The sequence below is a fragment of the Acipenser ruthenus genome, chromosome 9 (assembly GCF_902713425.1).
Source record: "Acipenser ruthenus chromosome 9, fAciRut3.2 maternal haplotype, whole genome shotgun sequence".
NCBI classification, from domain to species: Eukaryota; Metazoa; Chordata; class Actinopteri; order Acipenseriformes; family Acipenseridae; genus Acipenser; species Acipenser ruthenus.
The window spans coordinates 59,731,874-59,755,918 of NC_081197.1; the positions used below are offsets into that span (position 1 = coordinate 59,731,874).

Here is a 24,045-nt window from a genome sequence, read left to right on the forward strand (position 1 = left end):
TATGGAGTGGGGCTGAGCTGGCATTATTTTACTATTTTATATGCTGTACTCAATCGAACTTTCCAAAGGCGTGGTTTTGAATGGTTTGCTGCTCTGTTATTCCATGATGCTTTGGCTGTTCTTACGTTCTGGTAAAGCTGCAGTGTGATTTATCATAGCAGACCTCCATGTTTGAGATATGCAGTATAGTAGATACTACAGCTGCTGAAAGGCCCATACACATAGAGAATGTATTGGGGAGGCTTTATGGATTAAGTTGTCGATGTTGCTATCTGGAAACAAGGAGAAAACAATAACACAGTGGATGACATATGCAAGATAATACTGATTTAATTAAGCAGTTTTTCTAATACATATGGGTACGTTATGATAGGATAAACAAGACAGCTTGTGAACATTCCCTTTTAAATGTTCACACATTTCAACAGGAATTATATATATGTATATATATACACACACACACACACACACACACACACACACATCATTTATAAGGCCCTTCCCCTTCAAAGTGATATGAATTATTGACATTACAATTGCCAGCTGGTTGTCTTTTCAGACCCAACCTTCACCCAATAAATATTGTAAAATGTCTTAGTTGTCAAGGAAACAATATAACTGAAATGGGCATTTAGCTTGTACTCATGAAAGATACTCTGTTTATAGTTTAATGACTTCAGAAAACTTGTACTTTGGGAAGATAAAGGGATGTTTTCAAACAATTACCTTTTTAGGTATTCATAATTTAATACAAGTAAGGCTGAATTTAATGCCCCCCCCCCCCCCCCCCCCCCCCTAACGTTTCCATACACTGGAGTCTGCTTGTCCAGATTAAACACGTTAATGCTTTCAGTGCAATATTAATACACATATAATGTGAATTCTGTCCAGTATATGCTATGGTGAATGTATCAGCTTAATCCCTGAGTGTCAGGCCCTCTTGCAGATACTTTTCCAGAGGACCTTTAAAATCTGCATTCCACCTCAACTTTAGGTGACCTGCACTGAGTAATATACGAGTAGCTGAGTCTCTTTGCTCTTAATGTGTTTTCTACAGTCAGCCATGAAAGAGATATTTAAATGTATATTACACAACATAACATACTGCATTACCATTTCACAAGCAAAGCCTGACCTATGCCAATATGTCTTGATATTCAGTTGCTGAAGTCACATGTACTGGATGTATAATACAGGCCTATGGAAAATTCATTCAAAAGGCTCATTGAGTTGCCAACTTTATCCTCAACAGATTCCTCCAGATAAAAATGTATCTAAATTGAGTAAATTATCTTTGGCAGCATCATTTTAAAATCAACTTTTTCTTTCTATTTAATTTTTTTTTTCATTTTTTCATGTGTATGCCATCGATTCACAGCAACACATTCAGACTTGGATATTGAGGTCTTTGGTTTTATTACATTTTCCATGGGGAACTATGCATTCCACAGTAAATTATATACATTTACTTTTCAAATGGGATTTAACATTTTCATGCATGGTGACCTAATAGAGACAGATAATAAAAACCTCTCTTCTGGTCTTTGTATGGGGACATGTGGAAGATGCAAATGCATGACAGCATCATATCAGGATGTCTTTACCAGGGGCACTGCAATGGTTTCAATGAGGATCTGAACACCCCTTTACCAGGGGCACTGCAATGGTTTCAATGAGGATCTGAACACCCCTTTAACAGAGGCACTGCAATGGTTTCAATGAGGATCTGAACACCCCTTTAACAGAGGCACTGCAATGGTTTCAATGAGGATCTGAACACCCCTTTACCAGGGGCACTACAATGGTTTCAATGAGGATCTGAACACCCCTTTACCAGGGGCACTACAATGGTTTCAATGAGGATCTGAACACCCCTTTAACAGAGGCACTGCAATGGTTTCAATGAGGATCTGAACACCCCTTTACCAGGGGCACTGCAATGGTTTCAATGAGGATCTGAACACCCCTTTAACAGGGGCACTACAATGGTTTCAATGAGGATCTGAACACCCCTTTAACAGGGGCACTGCAATGGTTTCAATGAGGATCTGAACACCCCTTTACCAGGGGCACTGCAATGGTTTAAGTGAATGCTCATCTGTACTGCCCAGTTGCTCTCGGGCCATGCTCATCTGTACTGCCCAGTTGCTCTCGGGCCATGCTCATCTGTACTGCCCAGTTGCTCTCGGGCCATGCTCATGTGTACTGCCCAGTTGCTCTCGGGCCATGCTCATGTGTACTGCCCAGTTGCTCTCGGGCCATGCTCATGTGTACTGCCCAGTTGCTCTCGGGCCATGCTCATCTGTACTGTCCAGTTGCTCTCGGGCCATGCTCATCTGTACTGTCCAGTTGCTCTAGGGGCATGCTCATCTGTACTGCCCAATTGCTCTCGGGCCATGCATTGCACTGTGGTTTTTGGTTTGTTTCCACAGTACAGGAAGTATAAATGAAAATTATGGAATAAAACTAATTCTGCTAGTAAAGCAACAACACCAAGTGCTGCTCTATGCTGCACAGGATTACGTGTCAATATAATTACCATGGAGACATGATCCAATTCTTTACAAAATACACAGTCTCTTGCACACTACACAATTATTTAAAATCACTTTCCTCCAGTTTTGTTTGATTCTGACAAAAGATTCTCAGCCTGCGTGCAAGGGAAGAGTAAAAATCCCCACAAGGAAAAATCAATCGCTTGCAGATAAATAGTAGCACTGTAATTGATTACCAGAGGCTAGGGAGGGGAGGGGCATGCTAAAAGCAATCTCAGCAGTGAGGCAGCCCCTCACTGCCGAGATACATGATAATAGATGTATCAGTTAGAATTAAAACGAACAAACAAACAAACAAAACATGTGAAGACCCCAAGATGAGACATCACAGTGGTAACCAGTGGCAATATGTTATCACATTCTGTATTTTCCACACAGTTATACTGCTATAAACAGAACACTGCAGACGCATTCATAGAGTGCTGTGGTTATTTAATTCATGAGGATAGGTGTAAACAACCCACCTGGGGATGATTTATTCATCTATCCCGATTGGTGGAATAGCTACTGCACTCTAAGAATGTTCATGGTGTATCCTCTATTTACATGGGAAATATCAAACAACAATACTGCTATTGGATTGCCTGTACATTCATATGCTACAGTCATGGTCAAAGGTTTTGCATCACCCTATAGAATTAACCTCCTGCATAATGCTACTTTAACATATTGAATTGCATACTGCTTTGTAGTTTTCCATATACTTAATGAAAAACTGACAAAAATGTGACATTTCGAAATTTAGCAAGAACTACTGTGCTGCTATGTTCAGTGATGGTTGTATTGTCTCTAGCCCTCCTCTTTAATATACACAACACCTGCTAATTGCTATGATTCAAATGCTATCGTCTGTAGCACTGTAGAATTATTGCAGGTAATTCATTAAGCAGAGAGACATCCAATCCTACTACAGCCAGCTGTACAGCCTGCTGTTACTAACAGGAACAGTAAGGGCTATGATGATGTGTTTAATGGAACTCAACAAAATATTCTTTACAGTCTAGACGGTAACACTTTACATTAAGCGTCTCTGATTACAGTGTATTTACATAGTAGTTACTTAGTGAAAATACATGTGTACTTACACAGAATTACAATGGTATTATGCATAGTTACAATGTACTTAATCTTTTTGCGTGATATATGTAAGTACACAATTGTATCAGAAAAGGGTTAGGGTTAGGTTTAGAGTTATTTTTTATTTATTTATTTATTTATTTATTTCTTAGCAGACGCCCTTATCCAGGGCGACTTACAATTGTTACAAGATATCACATTATATCTACATACAATTACCCATTTATACAGCTGGGTTTCTACTGGAGCAATCTAGGTAAAGTACCTTGCTGAAGGGTACAACAGCAGTGTCCCCCACTGGGAATTGAACCCACAACCCTCCGGTCAAGAGTCCAGAGCCCTAACCACTGCTCCACACTGCTGCCCAATTAGTTAGGGTTAATTGGGTTAGGGTCAGGTTTAGGGTTAGGGTTAGTGTGGTTTGGGTTAGGTTTAGAGTTAGGGTTAGTGTGGTTTGGGTTAGGTTAGAGTTAGGGTTAATTGGGTTAGGGTTAGGTTTAGAGTTAGGGTTAATTGGGTTAGGGTTAGGTTTAGGGTTAGGGTTAGTGTGGTTTGGGTTAGGTTTAGAGTTAGGGTTAGTGTGGTTTGGGTTAGGTTAGAGTTAGGGTTAATTGGGTTAGGGTTAGGTTTAGGGTCAGGGTTAGTGTGGTTTGGGTTAGGTTTAGAGTTAGGGTTAGGGTTAGGATTAGCATTATATTGTACAAAATATATACACAGAACACCTTGTGGTAGATAATAATTACGAAAAATAATGCAGGTTTTTAGAAGGTTCAGTACATTGTAAATCTTGATTCCTGCAGTCTTTTGAAAACACGCCTGTGTTATTTTAATTTGCACTTTGATGGCTGGATGGGGATTGGAAATGCACGGAGGATCCGCTCAGGTGCCACAACAAGGAAGCTGGTCTCTCCAAAATGGGAAAACAAGAGAACGGCAAAACAGCAACAAAACCTTTTCAGGGAAACTTGTTTCTAATTGAAAAAGAATGCATGTATAACACTAGGATAGTTAAACTTCCATTATCAGTGACATGGAGGTGCGGTCTCACTGCTTATGATACTGTAATAAAATACACCTTCCATTATCAGTGACATGGAGGTGCGGTCTCAATGCTTATGATACTGTAATAAAACACACCTTCCATTATCAGTGACATGGAGGTGCAGTCTCACTGCTTATGATACTGTAATAAAACACACCTTCCATTATCAATGACATGGAGGTGCGGTCTCAATGCTTATGATACTGTAATAAAACACACCTTCCATTATCAGTGACATGGAGGTGCGGTCTCACTGCTTATGATACTGTAATAAAACACACCTTCCATTATCAATGACATGGAGGTGCGGTCTCAATGCTTATGATACTGTAATAAAACACACCTTCCATTATCAGTGACATGGAGGTGCGGTCTCAATGCTTATGATACTGTAATAAAACACACCTTCCATTATCAGTGACATGGAGGTGCAGTCTCACTGCTTATGATACTGTAATAAAACACACCTTCCATTATCAATGACATGGAGGTGCGGTCTCAATGCTTATGATACTGTAATAAAACACACCTTCCATTATCAGTGACATGGAGGTGCGGTCTCAATGCTTATGATACTGTAATAAAACACACCTTCCATTATCAGTGACATGGAGGTGCGGTCTCAATGCTTATGATACTGTAATAAAACACACCTTCCATTATCAGTGACATGGAGGTGCGGTCTCAATGCTTATGATACTGTAATAAAACACACCTTCCATTATCAGTGACATGGAGGTGCGGTCTCAATGCTTATGATACTGTAATAAAACACACCTTCCATTATCAGTGACATGGAGGTGCGGTCTCAATGCTTATGATACTGTAATAAAACACACCTTCCATTATAAGTGACATGGAGGTGCGGTCTCAATGCTCAATGCAAAATGAATGCTCCAAGACCTGTGTGTGGAACGCATTAGAGAGTGCCTTGTTTGTTTCTTATGATGCATTGTATTCAAATGTGCCATATCCTTTTCGGAATACTCCACCACAGAATCAAAGAACTTTTCCTTAAGTGGCCTAGTTTTTGTTTCAACTTGCTTGTTTGTTATTGGCCAGCATATTGTGTACTGTTTACTATTACTGCTCATTAAATGTGCTATCAGGACAACATCACGCTAAAGGCAAACAGGGGTGTATCCCAGGCAATCCCAGTTTGATAGCACAGCTTCACATGCCTTCTGAACCCTGAGTATACACACGGCTCTCATGTTTGCTCAGCATGACCAGGCGTGAACTGAGCTCCCAGTAGACATTAGATCACATCACAAAAATCACACAACAGCTCTGCATTTGTAGTGTCCACTTGACAGTGGCCCAGGGCTGGAGGGACAGGGGGTGGTTATGATTGGTCAGAATGGAGGGGCCCTGGGAGAACTGTGAGGAGAAGCTCTCTTGACTTGCTGGAGCCTTCCATTGTTTCGCAAGAACTGAAAAAAACAGAAAGTAATGTTGTCATTACCTGCAGTTGTTGTCACTACGTCAGTGGTGTTTCTTAGACCCATAAAGTCGAACTGGTAAAGTCGCCAGGATTTTTGGTCCGATGCTTCCACTGAGTTTTTTCTCCACTTATAAACTATTTCATCTCTAGGGTACCCATCTGTAATTACAAAGAGACAGTGTGACCTGCATTGCACGTTTTAATGAAAAATTGCCTTGCTTCTGTATCTCAGGTTGTAAGGATTAAAATACACATTAGATATTGTCAGTGTGTGCGTGTGTGTGTGTGTGTTCCAACTATTTCCCAATTTGTTCAATTTATTGATTCCAGGCTGGCTCCCTGGCAGGGGTACATTCAGTTGTATCTAAAACCCATAGGTGTTTTTTTATTGATTCCAGGCTGGCTCCCTGGCAGGGGTACATTCAGTTGTATCTAAAACCCATAGGTGTTTTTTTATTGATTCCAGGCTGGCTCCCTGGCAGGGGTACATTCAGTTGTATCTAAAACCCATAGGTGTTTTTTTATTGATTCCAGGCTGGCTCCCTGGCAGGGGTACATTCAGTTGTATCTAAAACCCATAGGTGTTTTTTCATTGATTCCAGGCTGGCTCCCTGGCAGGGGTACATTCAGTTGTATCTAAAACCCATAGGTGTTTTTTTATTGATTCCAGGCTGGCTCCCTGGCAGGGGTACATTCAGTTGTATCTAAAACCCATAGGTGTTTTTTTATTGATTCCAGGCTGGCTCCCTGGCAGGGGTACATTCAGTTGTATCTAAAACCCATAGGTGTTTTTTTTATTGATTCCAGGCTGGTTCCCTGGCAGGGGTACATTCAGTTGTATCTAAAACCCATAGGTGTTTTTTTTATTGATTCCAGGCTGGCTCCCTGGCAGGGGTACATTCAGTTGTATCTAAAACCCATAGGTGTTATTTTATTGATTCCAGGCTGGCTCCCTGGCAGGGGTACATTCAGTTGTATCTAAAACCCATAGGTGTTTTTTTTTATTGATTCCAGGCTGGTTCCCTGGCAGGGATACATTCAGTTGCTGGTTTGTCTAAGGATCTCTGGGGCAGGTTCCACTTAATCACCATGGGAACCAGCTAGCGGACTGGGAAACACATCACATTCAATGCATGGTATTTATAGCATTCTAGGGGGTTGTATAGAGAACAATATGTTGCATAGAGAACAATATTTATAAAAGATCTGTATGTATCTAAATTGTAGTCAACCACAGCCATCGTTTGCTGGACTTTTAGTGTTGTGACAAATTATTTATAATGCTGCAACATGTGTTTTGACCTGCAACTTATCAGTCCCAACATTGGCTTCCTGTTACACTGAGCCTGGAAATGAATTTGTTACAAGCCAGTGTTTCCATATTGAGGGAACAAGCAGATAAACGTGTCAGAACATGCACTAGGTAGAGATCACTGTATGTGAATAGCGTGTATGTTAATATACAGCAATCGCTGTAATTTGAGGTTTAGTGGCAAACACAAGTCAGTGGCACCAGGCATGAGTTTAATTGAGCGAAACCCTTCCAGATACATGTCCCCTGTCCTTTCGATGCTGCCATTAGCATTCCTGCTCCTCTGATTGAAATAAACCAACAGCAGTTATGAGAAGAAGGACTCCCGTAGCTCCACATTAAAAGCACATGTAGTTTCTGCTTGTGAAATGCCTTGCTCTAGTCTATTTTATTAAATCAATCCACAGCAAAATTTGGATTTGTCCTGTACTTACTGTGTGTGTATATATATATACATACACAGACACAGCGCTCCAGACACAGCACCGGTCACCGGTCACAAGTCACATGACATTCTCAACACACCATTTGAACTCAGTGAAAAACTGACACAGTACACTAGAGTAAGTGGTGCATAAAGGAATTGTGGGTGGCTTGACTCTACAGGTAGTTAACATGCTCTCCAGGAGAGATAATAAGCAATCAGCCTCACCTGGATAGCATCTTAAGTAAAACGGTTTGGCACTTAAGTAATACTAGAATAATCAGGGAGCAGCAGAGCCAGTATAAAAGCAGAGTGTTTGGCTTTACCAGGCACACAGAAAGGGCTGCGTGTGAGCGCCTCCTCTGCAGGAATTATTTGGTGAGACATTCTGCCTTTGTGTTTGAGTTTTGTGAAGGATAGGTGCGCTATGCTTAGCCTGCCTCCTACGTCAAGAGAACTGCCCGCTAACAGTTTAGTTAATGTGCCAGGGGCCCTGAACCCTCTGTTACTGTCTCCTGTCTCCTTCCTGGATACTCAGAGAAGAGGTCAAACCGTGTCAAGCACCCTGACCACTAGGGGGCCCTGAACCCTCTGTTACTGTCTCCTGTCTCCTTCCTGGATACTCAGAGAAGAGGTCAAACCATGTCAAGCACCTTGCCCATCCTGACCACTAGGGGTGCTTGACGCGGTTTAGAGACACTTAATGTAAGGGTTACATGTACAAATTCAAATAAGACCTGTGAACCCAAGTCACTCCCCCTAAGTGGAACTTCTATTTATGTAAAAAAAAGGCTTTGATTTTGTATCCTAAGGGTTGTTTCTTGATAGCATCTCTCTGTTTTAGTTATTGGATTGAAACATAATACTAATACTAATGGATGTACAAATGAAAGAAGCCTGCGGCAATCACTAGAGCAGTATTAGGAGGATCAACAGTTAACAAACATGCAGGGAATTGTAGTACACACTACGAGTCTGCCTTCAGTTCATGCAGGTGTATTTTAAAGAGCAATGTTTGACAATGTTTACGGTTAGTATTACTGTATATTGTGCAAAAATATTCACACATTTACACTGTAACTATGCATAATAACATTGTAATTGTAAGTAAGTATTATTATTATTATTTATTTCTTAGCAGATGCCCTTATCCAGGGCGACTTACAATTGTTACAAGATATCACATTATTTTTACATACAATTACATTATTTTTTACACAATATTTTTTACATACAATTACCCATTTATACAGTTGGGTTTTTACTGGTGCAATCTAGGTAAAGTACCTTGCTCAAGGGTACAGCAGCAGTGTCCCTCACCTAGGATTGAATCCACGACCCTCCGGTCAAGAGTCCAGAGCCCTAACCACTACTGCTGCCCGTACCCATGTAAACACAGGTACACATATGTTTACTAAGTGTCTACTAAGTAAACACACAGTAATAAGAGACACGATGTAAAGGATTCCCAACAAAATTAGTAAAATCAAGCATTGTTAGAAAATATGTTTTTGTATTATATTCTTAAAAAATATATTCGAGCAATTATAGTGACGTAGCTCACCTGCTCAATAGTGGTATATCCTTGCTTCAATGCACAGCAGTGAACTCCTTCATTATATCTGTTCAGTGTGACGTGTGTGGTTTTAAGTTGCATAATATATTATATATTATATATAATATATAATAAGTATAACATATATATATATATATATATATATATATATATATATATATATATATATATATATATATATATATACTTACTGGTAAAGAGCTTAGAATTACAACTTTTAAGAGGCTGAATGGGAAAGTCATATAAACAATTTCACAGTTGTAATTAGATTATCTGAACAACTGGATTATCTGGACACCACCTGGTCACAGTTTCTATGATAGGGGTTTTACTCTAGTTTATTAGACACAGTTTGTATGATAGGGGTTTTACTGCAGTTAGACACAGTTTGTATGATAGGGGTTTTACTGCAGTTAGACACAGTTTGTATGATAGGGTTTTTACTGCAGTTAGACACAGTTTGTATGATAGGGGTTTTACTGCAGTTAGACACAGTTTGTATGATAGGGGTTTTACTGCAGTTTATTAGATAGATGCCTGTTTAATTAAATGTGCATGGAATTCAGATTCAGTTGCAGGCCATCATTATTTTCAAAGCCTCTGTAGTTACCAAGCCTTTCTTTTTTTTTTTGAATGCTGCAAACCACCAGCAGCTGCTAACAAATAGCTAAGTTGCTTAACCCTTTGTAAATGGTAATACTTTTCTTGTGATTGGTGTTGCTTGCTTGGTGATATACCTCCAGACTCTGACACTGTAAATGTGGTTTATATTCCTGTGATTGGTGTTGCTTGCTTGGTGATATACCTCCAGACTCTGACACTGTAAACGTGGTTTATATTCCTGTGATTGGTGTTGCTTGCTTGGTGATATACCTCCAGACTCTGACACTGTAAACATGGTTTATATTCCTGTGATTGGTGTTGCTTGCTTGGTGATATACCTCCAGACTCTGACACTGTAAACGTGGTTTATATTCCTGTGATTGGTGTTGCTTGCTTGGTGATATACCTCCAGACTCTGACACTGTAAACGTGGTTTATATTCCTGTGATTGGTGTTGCTTGCTTGGTGATATACCTCCAGACTCTGACACTGTAAACGTGGTTTATATTCCTGTGATTGGTGTTGCTTGCTTGGTGATATACCTCCAGACTCTGACACTGTAAACGTGGTTTATGCCTCTCCAGAGAGAAATCAAAATACTGTATTCACACTACCTGAATCGTGTGCAATGTGTCATTCACAACTTTAAAGACTTTTCAAAGTCAAAGTAAAGCATTGCCTTGTTCTGCAATTTACAGGTTTGGTAATATAAACAAATGATCCTGAAGTTACTGGATAACAGCCAAACCAAGCTGTCCATGCCCCTACCCGTGAATAATAGCTGTGCACAGTGGTGTAGCTAATTTGTATTAAACCAGATTCAAATACAAGTAATTCATTTATCTGACTCCCTATAATTGCTTAATTAAAATCTGCTGTTTCCAGTGACAGTGGATACAATAAAACAGAGAAAAGATTTTAAATGAACCCAACAGTACCTTCAAGAATCATTTTGTTTATCTGACCTGATACTTTCAATCCCTTGTCTCCACAGAGCTTCTTTCATTTCTATTATAACGGATTGTAAAGGATATCCGAGTGCTCACTGCAGTTCCCTGGAATTTAATGTATATAGTTCCCTGGAATTTTATGACATTAATTACATGAAAACAAAGAATGCAAAAGCAAAGTGTGTGCAACATATACACGTCTCCTCATACTGTCCCCATTTGAAAATGTGGGCCACCATAAAAGTTCACTTGGCCACCAGGTTTTGAAAGTGATTTGTTCCACCCTGCATGGAATAAATATTCTAACAGCTCTACAGAGCAGTTTTTTTATTGCAGGAAGTTTACATCATGCATTGATATATAACTTAAAACACTGAAACTATTAGAAACAGCCTTTAATTTCCCCTTGAGAGCTCAGAAGAGACCTTCCATTGTGTTACTGATGTTACTTGTGTTTTTAATTGTCCTGAGAGCTCAGAAGAGACCTTCCATTGTGTTACTAATGGTACTTGTGTTTTTAATTGTCCTCAGAGCTCGGAAGAGACCTTCCATTGTGTTACTGATGTTACTTGTGTTTTTTCGTTCTTTGTTTCCCTGATTTCATTTTTGTGGTGTATAAGGAAAGCTGGTTGTAAAAAAAGATGTTCTTCAAGCAATTCATTACTTCCACAAATTACAAACAAATCGAAAATCCTTTCCAATACTGAATTACTGGTATAATTCAACAGATGATTGCTGAATCTTTTAATTAAATAAATCTGAGTAGAAATCTTGTTTTGGCAATAACTATCTTCATCAGGGTACACAGACTATGGGTCAAATTCAGACATTAAGGCATCTGGCATCATCTTGGCATACTGCCTTAACCTTTTGACTGGCACACCAATCCAGCATGTGTGTTCTTGCTAGGCCATGGTAAATACAGTATGGCACTTTTACATGGTAATATATTCTGAGAAAACCCTGCAGTGATGACCCACAGATCTGGGTAGGAAATCAGAAACTGGGGGGGTTAGGACTGTGTTTTTGGTCAGTTTCAGAAGCACTGCTGTCAAATCATGCAGTACACATTCATTTAAATGACATGTAAGCTGATTTCTAATGTGTGATTTATACCTGAATAAGGGCTATACATACTTTACTGTTTTAGGGATTTTCTTCACTTTAGTACCCTATCGGTCATGTGTCATTGTTTGAACACAAACTGGGCATTGCATTCCATCAGATACGGCCCCTTTAGAACCCATGCAAAATATCTAGCATCTCAGCTCTCCATTCATCAGGCCTGATTGAACACTTTCACGGCTGCTTTAGGTCCATGTGGGGACAGCAGTGTGCTCATTTTAATAAGGCTGATATCTTTTTTTTCACATGATTAAAGTGCAGTAACTGTCAGATACTATTTGTAGGCAGTCAGTAGACAGAGTCATGTTAAATCCAATAAATAAACATGCTTCATTATTTTGTCTTTCCAGGAATGCACCACACAGACCAGTGGGCCCATGCACTAACTCTAATAAAGAAAACTAAGAAATAACATTTTAAACAGTATTTTTTACTTTTAAGTCCAATACAATTGATGACCTTGCATGACTATAAAGGGAATTTCAGCAAGGTCTTTCAATGGCAGGCCCCATAGTCATACAACGCTTTTGCCACCTGATAGAAAGATATCGAATGTTGGCTCATCCAGTGAGGAGGAATGTGATCTTGACCCAGATTATATACCTGAAGCTAGCATCTCAGGAAGAAATGAAATAGACCTTGTATCTGAGAGTAGCAGTAGAGATTCCAGCGGTGAAGAAGACATCGCCTTTGATTCCACAGAAAAACACAATGCAGCTGAAAGGGATAGTACTTCAAAAAACTATAGCTAATACAAACTGAGTCCTTCTTAAATATATATTTGAAACATTTTGTATGGACTATAAGTATTATTAAATGTAGAGTAGGTGCACACACACATACACACACACACACACACACACACACACGCATTCACTCACACTCACACATACACACACACTCACAAAATCAGTTTAGAAAGTAATAATAAAAGTAACAAACTTTTCAGCTTGTGTCAAAATGTGCGTTACTTTGATAGTATCTACTGGTATTTTACAATGGTTACATTTAAGTGTTCAAAGTTATAGATTAAGTAATAATAATAATAATAATAATAAGAAGAAGAAGAAGAAGAAGAAGAAGAAGAAGAAGAAGAAGAAGAAGAAGAAGAAGAAGAAGAAGAAGAAGAAGAAGAATTGATTCAGTCTGAGGTAATTCCTCTGTGTTGTAAAAAGTTGGTCTGATAGCAGTTGAGCTGGAGGGGAGAGGAAATGGAAGCCACAATGGCTACTGCTGGGAGCAGAGTAGATGTGCTAAATTGCTCTCCATGGTGCTGACACACTGGCTCCCTGGAAAGAGTGTATTTATGATTTTGTGTGTTTTCTTAAATGCCCCCCCCCCCAGGTGAAGTAGTACAGGACACCTGAGAGAGCAGTGCATGCACAGAGCACTCAGCAGAGCTGACATGGGTACTGATATTTTCAATAGTACGTGACACATGAAACCATCTCTGATCAAACACTTTGTACCTTGAAGTAAAATGGACATGTGTGGCGTGTATCATTAGTATCGTCAGAGAGTAAAACAACACGACAGTTAAAAAGGTTTCAATTTTACTGAACGACACAGGAGAGTGTGGTGGCGGCAGCTTTGCAGAATTACTGCCACAGAAAAAACTCAGACGTGTACCAAAGAAGAACCCAATATATCTGCACTTTTCAGACGTAGTTAACTTGCTCACAGAGTTGATTTGTGATCACATTGAAATGTACTGTTCAGGGGTCTCTCAGTTTGGTTCGCTTTGGTTCGTTTGAAGCACTCAGCTCCCTTTGTTTTCCCTTTGGCATTGTTTTCTAAACTCATATTACTTTCATAATGCATTGAAACAAACCAAACAAATTCCGATAACACAATACAAACATGAGCAGACACAGCTTTTTGTTCCTGAACACTGTATCTGTAAAAGGAAGCAGTTTACCAAGAGCAGAGCAGGAAATTGCCACACAGATGATATGGGACAAGCTCCCTGCTGTAGTAATTACAATGCACACCCATTGTGTTCTTACTAAAAGCTAACTTCAAGCACATACTGTAATGGGTAGATGAATTGGTTTGATTTAAAAGTGATTCAGTTTGATTTTGGAAAATCATGTTGTTCTGTTCAGCCCTGTATAGCTTAAATGCACATTACAAGTTAGGAAAAATAAATGGTAACGCTTTATATTAAGAGTCTTTCATTGCTGTATATTTACATAGAAGTTACTTAGTAAATACATGTGTACTTACACAAGTACAATGTTATTATGCATCGTTACAATGTACTTAACGTGCACATTTTTTGCATGATACAACCCTAACCCTAACTCAACCCTAATTCTAGACATAACCCTAACCCCCTCACCCTAACTCTAAACCCAAGCCTTACTCTTTTCTGATACAATTGTGTACTTATATATCATGCAACAAGATGCACATGTTAAGTACATTGTAGCAATGCATAATAACATTGTAATTATGTGCAGGTACACATATTTACCAAGTAACTATGTAAATACACAGTAATTAGAGACACTTCAAAGTAAAGTGTTACTGCCGAATGTGAGTTGCCGACAGTATTGAGGAAAAGTATCTGTATTAATTAAATAAATAAAAGTGGCACTCCACCACTTGAAAATCACCAGTCCACTCCAGTTCCACCACACCACTGACTTTAATAGTCTTATCCACCTTGAGTCATACTGATAAATCACTACTGGAACTAACCCTAACCCTAACCCTAACCCTAACCTTATCCACCTCAAGTCACATTGATGAATCACTACTGGAACTAACCCTAACCCTAACCCTAACCCTAACTTTATCCACCTCAAGTCACATTGGTGAATCCCTACTGGAATCCACAGTTTGGTACCAATAGTATCAGTCATTCCTTTTTAATATGATTAGCAATTCTTTATTAGCTCACTTTTATGAAACCATGCCTTTCCTGTGTGACCCTAAGCTACATTTGCTTTCATAACAGCGCTAATTATATTTCTATTGCATTAAATATACCAGAGCAATAAACCACAATGTCAACAATAACACAATTACAGTTTTTAATAGGTCTTAAAAAAAGAAATGGTTCAGACTTACAGAAGTGTTTATTATATTATTTTATATGATTAAATAGACCACCTTGAGTCTTGGTTTCACAGTAAATCAGAAATTAAACTAGATGGAAACAGAGTTGTGTAGGACCTAGGCTATCCCCCTGGTGCCTGCCACTATTCTGACCTTTTGTTTCTGTAGAAGACATGATTATTTAAAAGTGTACTTGACAAGCGTGTTTCTATCTAATGGGGCTGTCAGTTCTGCTGCTGAAAAAGATACAATCTGTCAAAATCTACCTTTACATGGGAGAACTAGAATTAAAAAGAGAAAAAATGTGAACTGTCTATCTGTCGTTTCCAGTTCATCCTGCTAATCATAAAATATTAACTGTTGGATTTCTTTAGCCAATCCGAATTAGTCCTTCACATCCATACTGTTTCCTGTCGCTTCTCTTCAGTGTGTGCCACATCCTAATATACAGTGGCTCTCAAAAGTATTCACTCCCCTTGGACTTTTCCACATTTTATTGTGTTACAACATGGAATCAAAATGGATTTAATTAGGAGTTTTTGCCACTGATCAACACAAAAGAAGTCCATAATGTCAAAGTGAAAAATAAAATCTACAAATTGTTCTAAATTAATTACAAATATAAAACAGAAAATAATTGATTGCATAAGTATTCATGAGAATATGGCACAACTGTGAATCTGTCTAGAACAGGCTGTCCTCAAAAACTGAGTATCTGGGCCAAGAGGGCCAAGAGTACCAAGAGGCCTATGGCAACTCTAAAGGAGTTACAGTCTTCCACGGCTGAGCTGGGTGACAGTGCATACGGCAACAATAGCCCGGGTGCTTCACAAAACTGGCCTTTATGGGAGAGTGGCAAAAAGAAAGCCATTGTTGAAAAAAACTCACATCATATCTCAGCTAGAGTTTGCCAGAAGGCATGTGGGAGACTCTGAGACCAAGTGGAAGAAGATTCTATGGTCTGATGAGACCAAAATAGAGCTTTTTGGCCTCAACGCTAAGCGCCATGTTTGGTGCAAGCTTAACACCGCACATCACCCTGAGAACACCATCCCTACTGTGAAGCATGGTGGTGGCAGCATCATGCTATGGGGATGCTTCTCTGTGTCAGGGCCTGGAAAGCTCGTGAAGATAGAAGGCAAAATGGATGCAGCAAAGTACAGAGGAATCCTGGAGGAAAACCTGCTGAAGTCTGCAAGAGACCTAGGACTTGGGAGAAGATTCATCTTCCAGCAAGACAATGACCCCAAACATACAGCCAAAGCCACACTGGAGTGGCTTAAAAACAAAAAGGTCAATGTCCTGGAGTGGCCCAGTCAAAGCCCGTACCTCAATCCAATTGAGAATATGTGGAAAGAGTTGAAAATTGCTGTTCACCAAAGGTCCCCATCCAACTTGACGGAGCTTGAGCAATTTTGCAAAGAAGAATGGGCAAAAATTGCAGTGTCCAGATGTGCAAAGCTGGTAGGACTTATCCAAATAGATTCATGGCTGTAATTGCTGCCAAAGGTGCCTCTTCCAAATATTGACTCAAGGGGGTGAATACTTATGCAATCAAATATTTTCTGTTTTGTATTTGTAATTAATTTAGAACAATTTGTAGATTTTATTTTTCACTTTGACATTATGGACTTTTTTGTGTGGATCAGTGACAAAAACTCCTAATTAAATCCATTTTGATTCCATGTTGTAACACAATAAAATGTGGAAAAGTACAAGGGGGTGAATACTTTTGAGAGCCACTGTAGTCACTGCCAAGTCCCAATATAATGTCCTCTGTTTCAGTTCATCAAATATGAGCCATTATTTCCCATCAAGCGAATGGGTAAAGCGCAACACTTGCTGCCCATGACATATTGTAGCCACCCAAGCAAGCATCCATTCTGTGATAAAGCTGTCTGAAGAAAGTGAGAATGCATCACATGTCTGGGTTTGTCGTCAAATGCCATGATAGAACAAATGATCCAGCAAGTAAGAGAAAAGGCCACAGGGTCAGTGATCCTGTCACCACATTTCAAATGAAGAAAAGTAGGTTAAAACACTCAGAATGTCAGATATGTACTGTTTAGTACTGTCTCATATCTACAGCACTTGGAATAATTTCCAAAAGTTGTGTCTTATAAAAATGTAGTTTTCATGTATTGATTTGCCATCGCTAATACAGACCATGCCAGCACTTTCCTGGATTAAATGCTTATTTGTTTAGTTTATCTGTCTTGTTTTCAATCTGTTCTCAGCATGATAGACATTTGCAGGACAAGAAGCTAAAGAGAAACACAGATTTCTAAGTAAAAGCCCAGCATTAATATTCAGGCCAGTTACTTTATTTCCAATGTAGCCATTGTAACAGGTATGCACAGCCTTTCATTCATTTTTGCAATGTGCTGTGGACTTTACTGTATGCACAGTCTGTCATTCATTATTGCACTGTGCTGTGGACTCTACTGTATGCACAGTCTGTCATTCCTTATTGCACTGTGCTGTGGACTCTACTGTATGCACAGCCTGTCATTCATTATTGCAATGTGCTGTGGACTCTACTGTATGCACAGCCTGTCATTCATTATTGTACTGTGCTGTGGACTCTACTGTATGCACAGCCTGTCATTCATTATTGCACTGTGCTGTGGACTCTACTGTATGCACAGCCTGTCATTCCTTATTGCCCTGTGCTGTGGACTCTACTGTATGCACAGCATGTCATTCCTTATTGCACTGTGCTGTGGACTCTACTGTATGCACAGCATGTCATTCCTTATTGCACTGTGCTGTGGACTCTACTGTATGCACAGCATGTCATTCCTTATTGCACTGTGCTGTGGACTCTACTGTATGCACAGCCTGTCATTCATTATTGCACTGTGCTGTGGACTCTACTGTATGCACAGCATGTCATTCCTTATTGCACTGTGCTGTGGACTCTACTGTATGCACAGCATGTCATTCATTATTGCACTGTGCTGTGGACTCTACTTATGCACAGCCTGTCATTCATTATTGCACTGTGCTGTGGGCTCTAATAGGTGGGCATTTTACTGAGTAAATCAGGAAAGAGGGTTTCGTTTTCACAACTTCTCAGGACATGCCAGCATGTGAATAATGCACAGTATGACAATAATAAAGGGATGACAGCTCTTTTAGCGTTTCAGGTTCGATGCACATCCCATTAATATAGAGATGATTTAAAAAAATCAGTCAGACTTTACATTAAGTGTTTACATTCACTGTGTATTTACATAGTAGTTACTTAGTAAATACATTACACATCATTACAATGTTATTATGCATTGTTACAATGTACTTCACATGCATTTTTTTCATGATATAACCCTAACCCTACCTCTAAACCTAACCCTAACCCCACTAACCCTAACCCTAACCTTAACCCCACTAAACCTAACCCTAACCCTAACCCTAACCCTAACCCTAACCCCACTAACCCTAACCCTAACCCTAACCATTTACTGATACAAAAGTGGCACTGAGACACTTCGGGTAAGATTGACCTGGGAGCAAGGTCTTCATTCCAAAGTGCACACAGCAGCATTTTACCATTACAATTACCGGGGCAGGGGTTCATAGTCAGGGGTTAGGGCACCAGAGAGTGACCAACTTTGTTTTTGAAGTTCAGAAAGGTACTATTATTGATTTTGTTTTTAAATCGTATCAGTATATTATTATTATTATTATTACACCGTGTAACAATTTTTTATTTTTTTTTGGTTCCTGGGTAGTAAGTGCTATTTCCTAATTGCTTATGCCTCAAAAGTATAAAAATGGCTATTATTCCCCACAAACTTTGCTTTTGTGACTAGCACTGTGATATTTTGAAATTCACCTATTTCCAATGAGAAAACGGGCGAATTTGTGTCTTTTCGTTCACATAAAGTCAGAAAAAAACAACATATGAATCCAAATTAACATGTATTTATACTAAAGTAATACAAAAATGACTACAAAAGATTTAGAAGTGAGTAGTTTTTCGAGATTTACGATTATACTGTAAATCACTTTCACGAATCAGCCCCCAAATGCAGTCTCCCATCATGTTCTCATTATACTGTCCTTGGTAGCGGCGTTCAAAGTCCAGTATATCCTGGTGGAAGCGCTCGCCTTGCTCCTCCGAGTACGCTCCCATGTTCTCCTTGAATTTATCAAGATGAGCATCAAGGATATGGACTTTGAGGGACATCCTACAGCCCATTGTGCCGTAGTTCTTCACCAGAGTCTCAACAAGCTCCACATAGTTTTCGGGCCTTGTGATTGCCCAGGAAGCACCGAACCACTGCGACAAAGCTGTTCCAAGCCGCTTTCTCCTTACTAGTGAGCTTCTTGGGGAATTCATTGCACTCCAGGATCTTCTTTATCTGTGGTCCGATGAAGATACCGGCTTTGTCCTTTGCCTCAGACAGCTTAGGGAAGAAGTCTTGAAGGTACTTGAAGGCTGCCGACTCCTTATCTGGAGCTCTGACAAATTGTTCCATAAGGCCCAATTTGATGTGTAGTGGTGGCATCAGCACCTTCCGGGAGTCCCAGCCGTACTCATCATACTTCAAGGCGTCCAGCAAGGTCTTGATGCTGTTGTAATCCTCTTTGAGGTGCACCGAGTGAGCCAGGGGAAGAGATGGGTACTTGTTACCATTATGGAGCAGCACAGCTTTGAGGCTCCTGGATGAGCTGTCAATGAAGGACAGTATAACGAGAACATGATGGGAGACTACATTTGGGGGCTGATTCGTGAAAGTGATTTACAGTATAATTGTAAATCTCGAAAAACTACTCACTTCTAAATCTTTTGTAGTCATTTTTGTATTACTTTACTATAAATACATGTTAATTTGGATTCATATGTTGTTTTTTTTCTGACTTTATGTGAACGAAAAGACACAAATTTGCCCGTTTTCTCATTGGAAATAGGTACATTTCAAAATATCACTGTCCTGGTCACAAAAGCAAAGTCTGTGGGGAATAATAGCCATTTTCTATACTTTTGAGGCATAAGCAATTAGGAAATAACACTTACTACCCAGGAACAAAAATTGTGTTACATAGTGTTATTACTGTACAAGTTTTATAGATGTATTTCCATTGCAAGTGGCAGCTGTGTCTGCAGTTTGTTCCTCTCTTTATGTAACGTTTGCCTCGTTTTCATCTGTCGCTGTGTTGATCTGTGTTCATCATCGCACTGTCATCGTTTTAATGCTTCAGGACATTTACAGAAAAGGTCACCTGGACGTGCTCTTCAGGATATCACAGACATCTACAGTGATACAATTGCTATGCAAAACAAACACCCTGCTGCATTCTGTTAAGGTAAAAAAAAACACACACACTCACTGTACTTATTTTGGATCTTACTCTTTTGAAAGCTTGCCATCATTTAAAACCCATAAACACTGCACCTCTTTAAAGAATGCATAGGTGTTGCCATTGAACTGCCCCACTCAAAACCCATTACATTTCAGGAAAGCACACAGGCTGATACCCCATTCTCTTTAGTCAGACTGGAAACAGGAATCTATGTTCTTAATCCATTGAATACACTCCAATCTTACAACATGAGGCTTGTAATGCAAATACTGGAAGATGTCTACCTCACTGTACACCTCGTGTCTCTAATATAATGGTAACTGTACAGCAATTACCAGTTAGCTATATCTACAATATCAAAGGATATTAATAAACATACATACAGTAAACTCAGGACTTTACAAAATGTGCTCCAGCGCTACAGGATAGACATGGGAAGGATAGGCTCAGGAATATTCATATGTGTGCTAGGATGTTAAAACCACAATGTTTTATTTGCTATACTTTTTGAAGATTTTTTAGGAGCAGCTTATTAATGGCAAATGTAACAGAACATGACTTTCAAGACTGTTTCCTTCTGGAATGAAACCTTACTTTTTGGTATATTTCAGTGAAGCACAAAAGACTGATGAATGAAACTAAGAGGCAATGAGATCATTTGCATTGCAATATTTCCTCTGGCAATGCTACTTTTACTGTGAAATGATAACTTATCTGGGCAGCTTGATTCACACAGCTGAATACACTAAAGCATGTCTATAGAACGCCTAACTTTGCTTCAGTTAGCATTTGGTCAAATAATTGCTTTGATTTATATGTCCTTGAATGACACCATTAATTAAAAACAAAAGACATCACATTATTATGCATGATAATATGCCCCTGACACATTGTTCAAGCATATGGGTTTGTTTACAGTATATATTTATTGAGTTTAGGTTCATTCAACAAAAAAAGTAATTGCTAACAAGGTTAAACCAAAAATAACTTTGTACAGACTCTGATACACAGTTTGTTATGAGTGGTACAGATATTACATTTATTTTAGGACTATTATTTTAGGAAAGTGTCAATTTTTCTGTAAATAAAAGCACAGAGTTTATGATGTATTTTATGTTTCTTGCTTTTTTAAAATTTGTTTTGGCCAGATAAGAATCCATGCATATGTCTGTTATTGGTCAAGGCCTGAGTGACTGGCTTCAATCATACCAGTAATTAGGGGATACAGCCTGTTCACTAGAGCAGAGTCAAGGCTTGAGTGACTGGCTTCAATCATACCAGTCATTAGGGGATACAGCCAGTTCACTAGAGCAGAGTCAAGGTTTGAGTGACTGGCTCCAATCATACCAGTCATTAGGGGATACAGCCAGTTCACTAGAGCAGAGTCAAGGCTTGAGTGACTGGCTTCAATCATACCAGTCATTAGGGGATACAGCCAGTTCACTAGAGCAGAGTCAAGGCTTGAGTGACTGGCTTCAATCATACCAGTCATTAGGGGATACAGCCAGTTCACTAGAGCAGAGTCAAGGCTTGAGTGACTGGCTTCAATCATACCAGTCATTAGGGGATACAGCCTGTTCACTAGAGCAGAGTCAAGGCTTGAGTGACTGGCTTCAATCATACCAGTCATTAGGGGATACAGTCTGTTCACTAGAGCAGAGTCAAGGCTTGAGTGACTGGCTTCAATCATACCAGTCATTAGGGGATACAGCCAGTTCACTAGAGCAGAGTCAAGGTTTGAGTGACTGGCTTCAATCATACCAGTCATTAGGGGATACAGCCAGTTCACTAGAGCAGAGTCAAGGCTTGAGTGACTGGCTTCAATCATACCAGTCATTAGGGGATACAGCCAGTTCACTAGAGCAGAGTCAAGGCTTGAGTGACTGGCTTCAATCATACCAGACATTAGGGGATACAGCCTGTTCACTAGAGCAGAGTCAAGGCTTGAGTGACTGGCTTCAATCATACCAGTCATTAGGGGATACAGCCAGTTCACTAGAGCAGAGTCAAGGCTTGAGTGACTGGCTTCAATCATACCAGACATTAGGGGATACAGCCAGTTCACTAGAGCAGAGTCAAGGCTTGAGTGACTGGCTTCAATCATACCAGACATTAGGGGATACAGCCAGTTCACTGGAGCAGAGTCAAGGTTTGAGTGACTGGCTTCAATCATACCAGTCATTAGGGGATACAGCCTGTTCACTAGAGCAGAGTCAAGGCTTGAGTGACTGGCTTCAATCATACCAGACATTAGGGGATACAGCCAGTTCACTGGAGCAGAGTCAAGGCTTGAGTGACTGGCTTCAATCATACCAGTCATTAGGGGATACAGCCTGTTCACTAGAGCAGAGTCAAGGCTTGAGTGACTGGCTTCAATCATACCAGTCATTAGGGGATACAGCCTGTTCACTAGAGCAGAGTCAAGGCTTGAGTGACTGGCTTCAATCATACCAGTCATTAGGGGATACAGTCTGTTCACTAGAGCAGAGTCAAGGCTTGAGTGACTGGCTTCAATCATACCAGTCATTAGGGGATACAGCCAGTTCACTAGAGCAGAGTCAAGGTTTGAGTGACTGGCTTCAATCATACCAGTCATTAGGGGATACAGCCAGTTCACTGGAGCAGAGTCAAGGCTTGAGTGACTGGCTTCAATCATACCAGTCATTAGGGGATACAGCCAGTTCACTAGAGCAGAGTCAAGGCTTGAGTGACTGGCTTCAATCATACCAGACATTAGGGGATACAGCCTGTTCACTAGAGCAGAGTCAAGGCTTGAGTGACTGGCTTCAATCATACCAGTCATTAGGGGATACAGCCAGTTCACTAGAGCAGAGTCAAGGCTTGAGTGACTGGCTTCAATCATACCAGACATTAGGGGATACAGCCAGTTCACTAGAGCAGAGTCAAGGCTTGAGTGACTGGCTTCAATCATACCAGACATTAGGGGATACAGCCAGTTCACTGGAGCAGAGTCAAGGTTTGAGTGACTGGCTTCAATCATACCAGTCATTAGGGGATACAGCCTGTTCACTAGAGCAGAGTCAAGGCTTGAGTGACTGGCTTCAATCATACCAGACATTAGGGGATACAGCCAGTTCACTGGAGCAGAGTCAAGGCTTGAGTGACTGGCTTCAATCATACCAGACATTAGGGGATACAGCCAGTTCACTAGAGCAGAGTCAAGGCCTGAGTGACTGGTTTCAATCATACCAGTCATTAGGGGATACAGCCAGTTCACTAGAGCAGAGTCAAGGTTTGAGTGACTGGCTTCAATCATACCAGTCATTAGGGGATACAGCCAGTTCACTAGAGCAGAGTCAAGGTTTGAGTGACTGGCTTCAATCATACCAGTCATTAGGGGATACAGCCTGTTCACTAGAGCAGAGTCAAGGCCTGAGTGACTGGACCAGGGATTACTGCTCAGAGTGAATACCTAACATGACCAGGGATTACTGCTCAGAGTGAATACCTAACAGGACCAGGGATTACTGCTCAGAGTGAATACCTAGGACAGAAAGGTCATGAACGATCAGGAATTTACAGATTATTACTATTCTTGCTCAC

General features: G+C 40.0%; 1 protein-coding gene across 2 annotated transcripts in view; it reads right to left on the bottom strand.

Moving 5' to 3' along the window:
* The window catches only part of LOC117406088 (gamma-aminobutyric acid receptor subunit gamma-3), a 166,596-nt gene that overhangs the window by 10,941 nt on the left and 131,610 nt on the right, over window positions 1-24,045 (bottom strand). For both annotated transcript variants that reach the window (XM_034923559.2, XM_059030370.1), the window contains exon 6: window positions 6,140-6,277. In XM_034923559.2, the coding sequence (XP_034779450.2) occupies window positions 6,140-6,277 (138 nt within the window). The remainder of the gene's footprint in view (window positions 1-6,139; window positions 6,278-24,045) is intronic.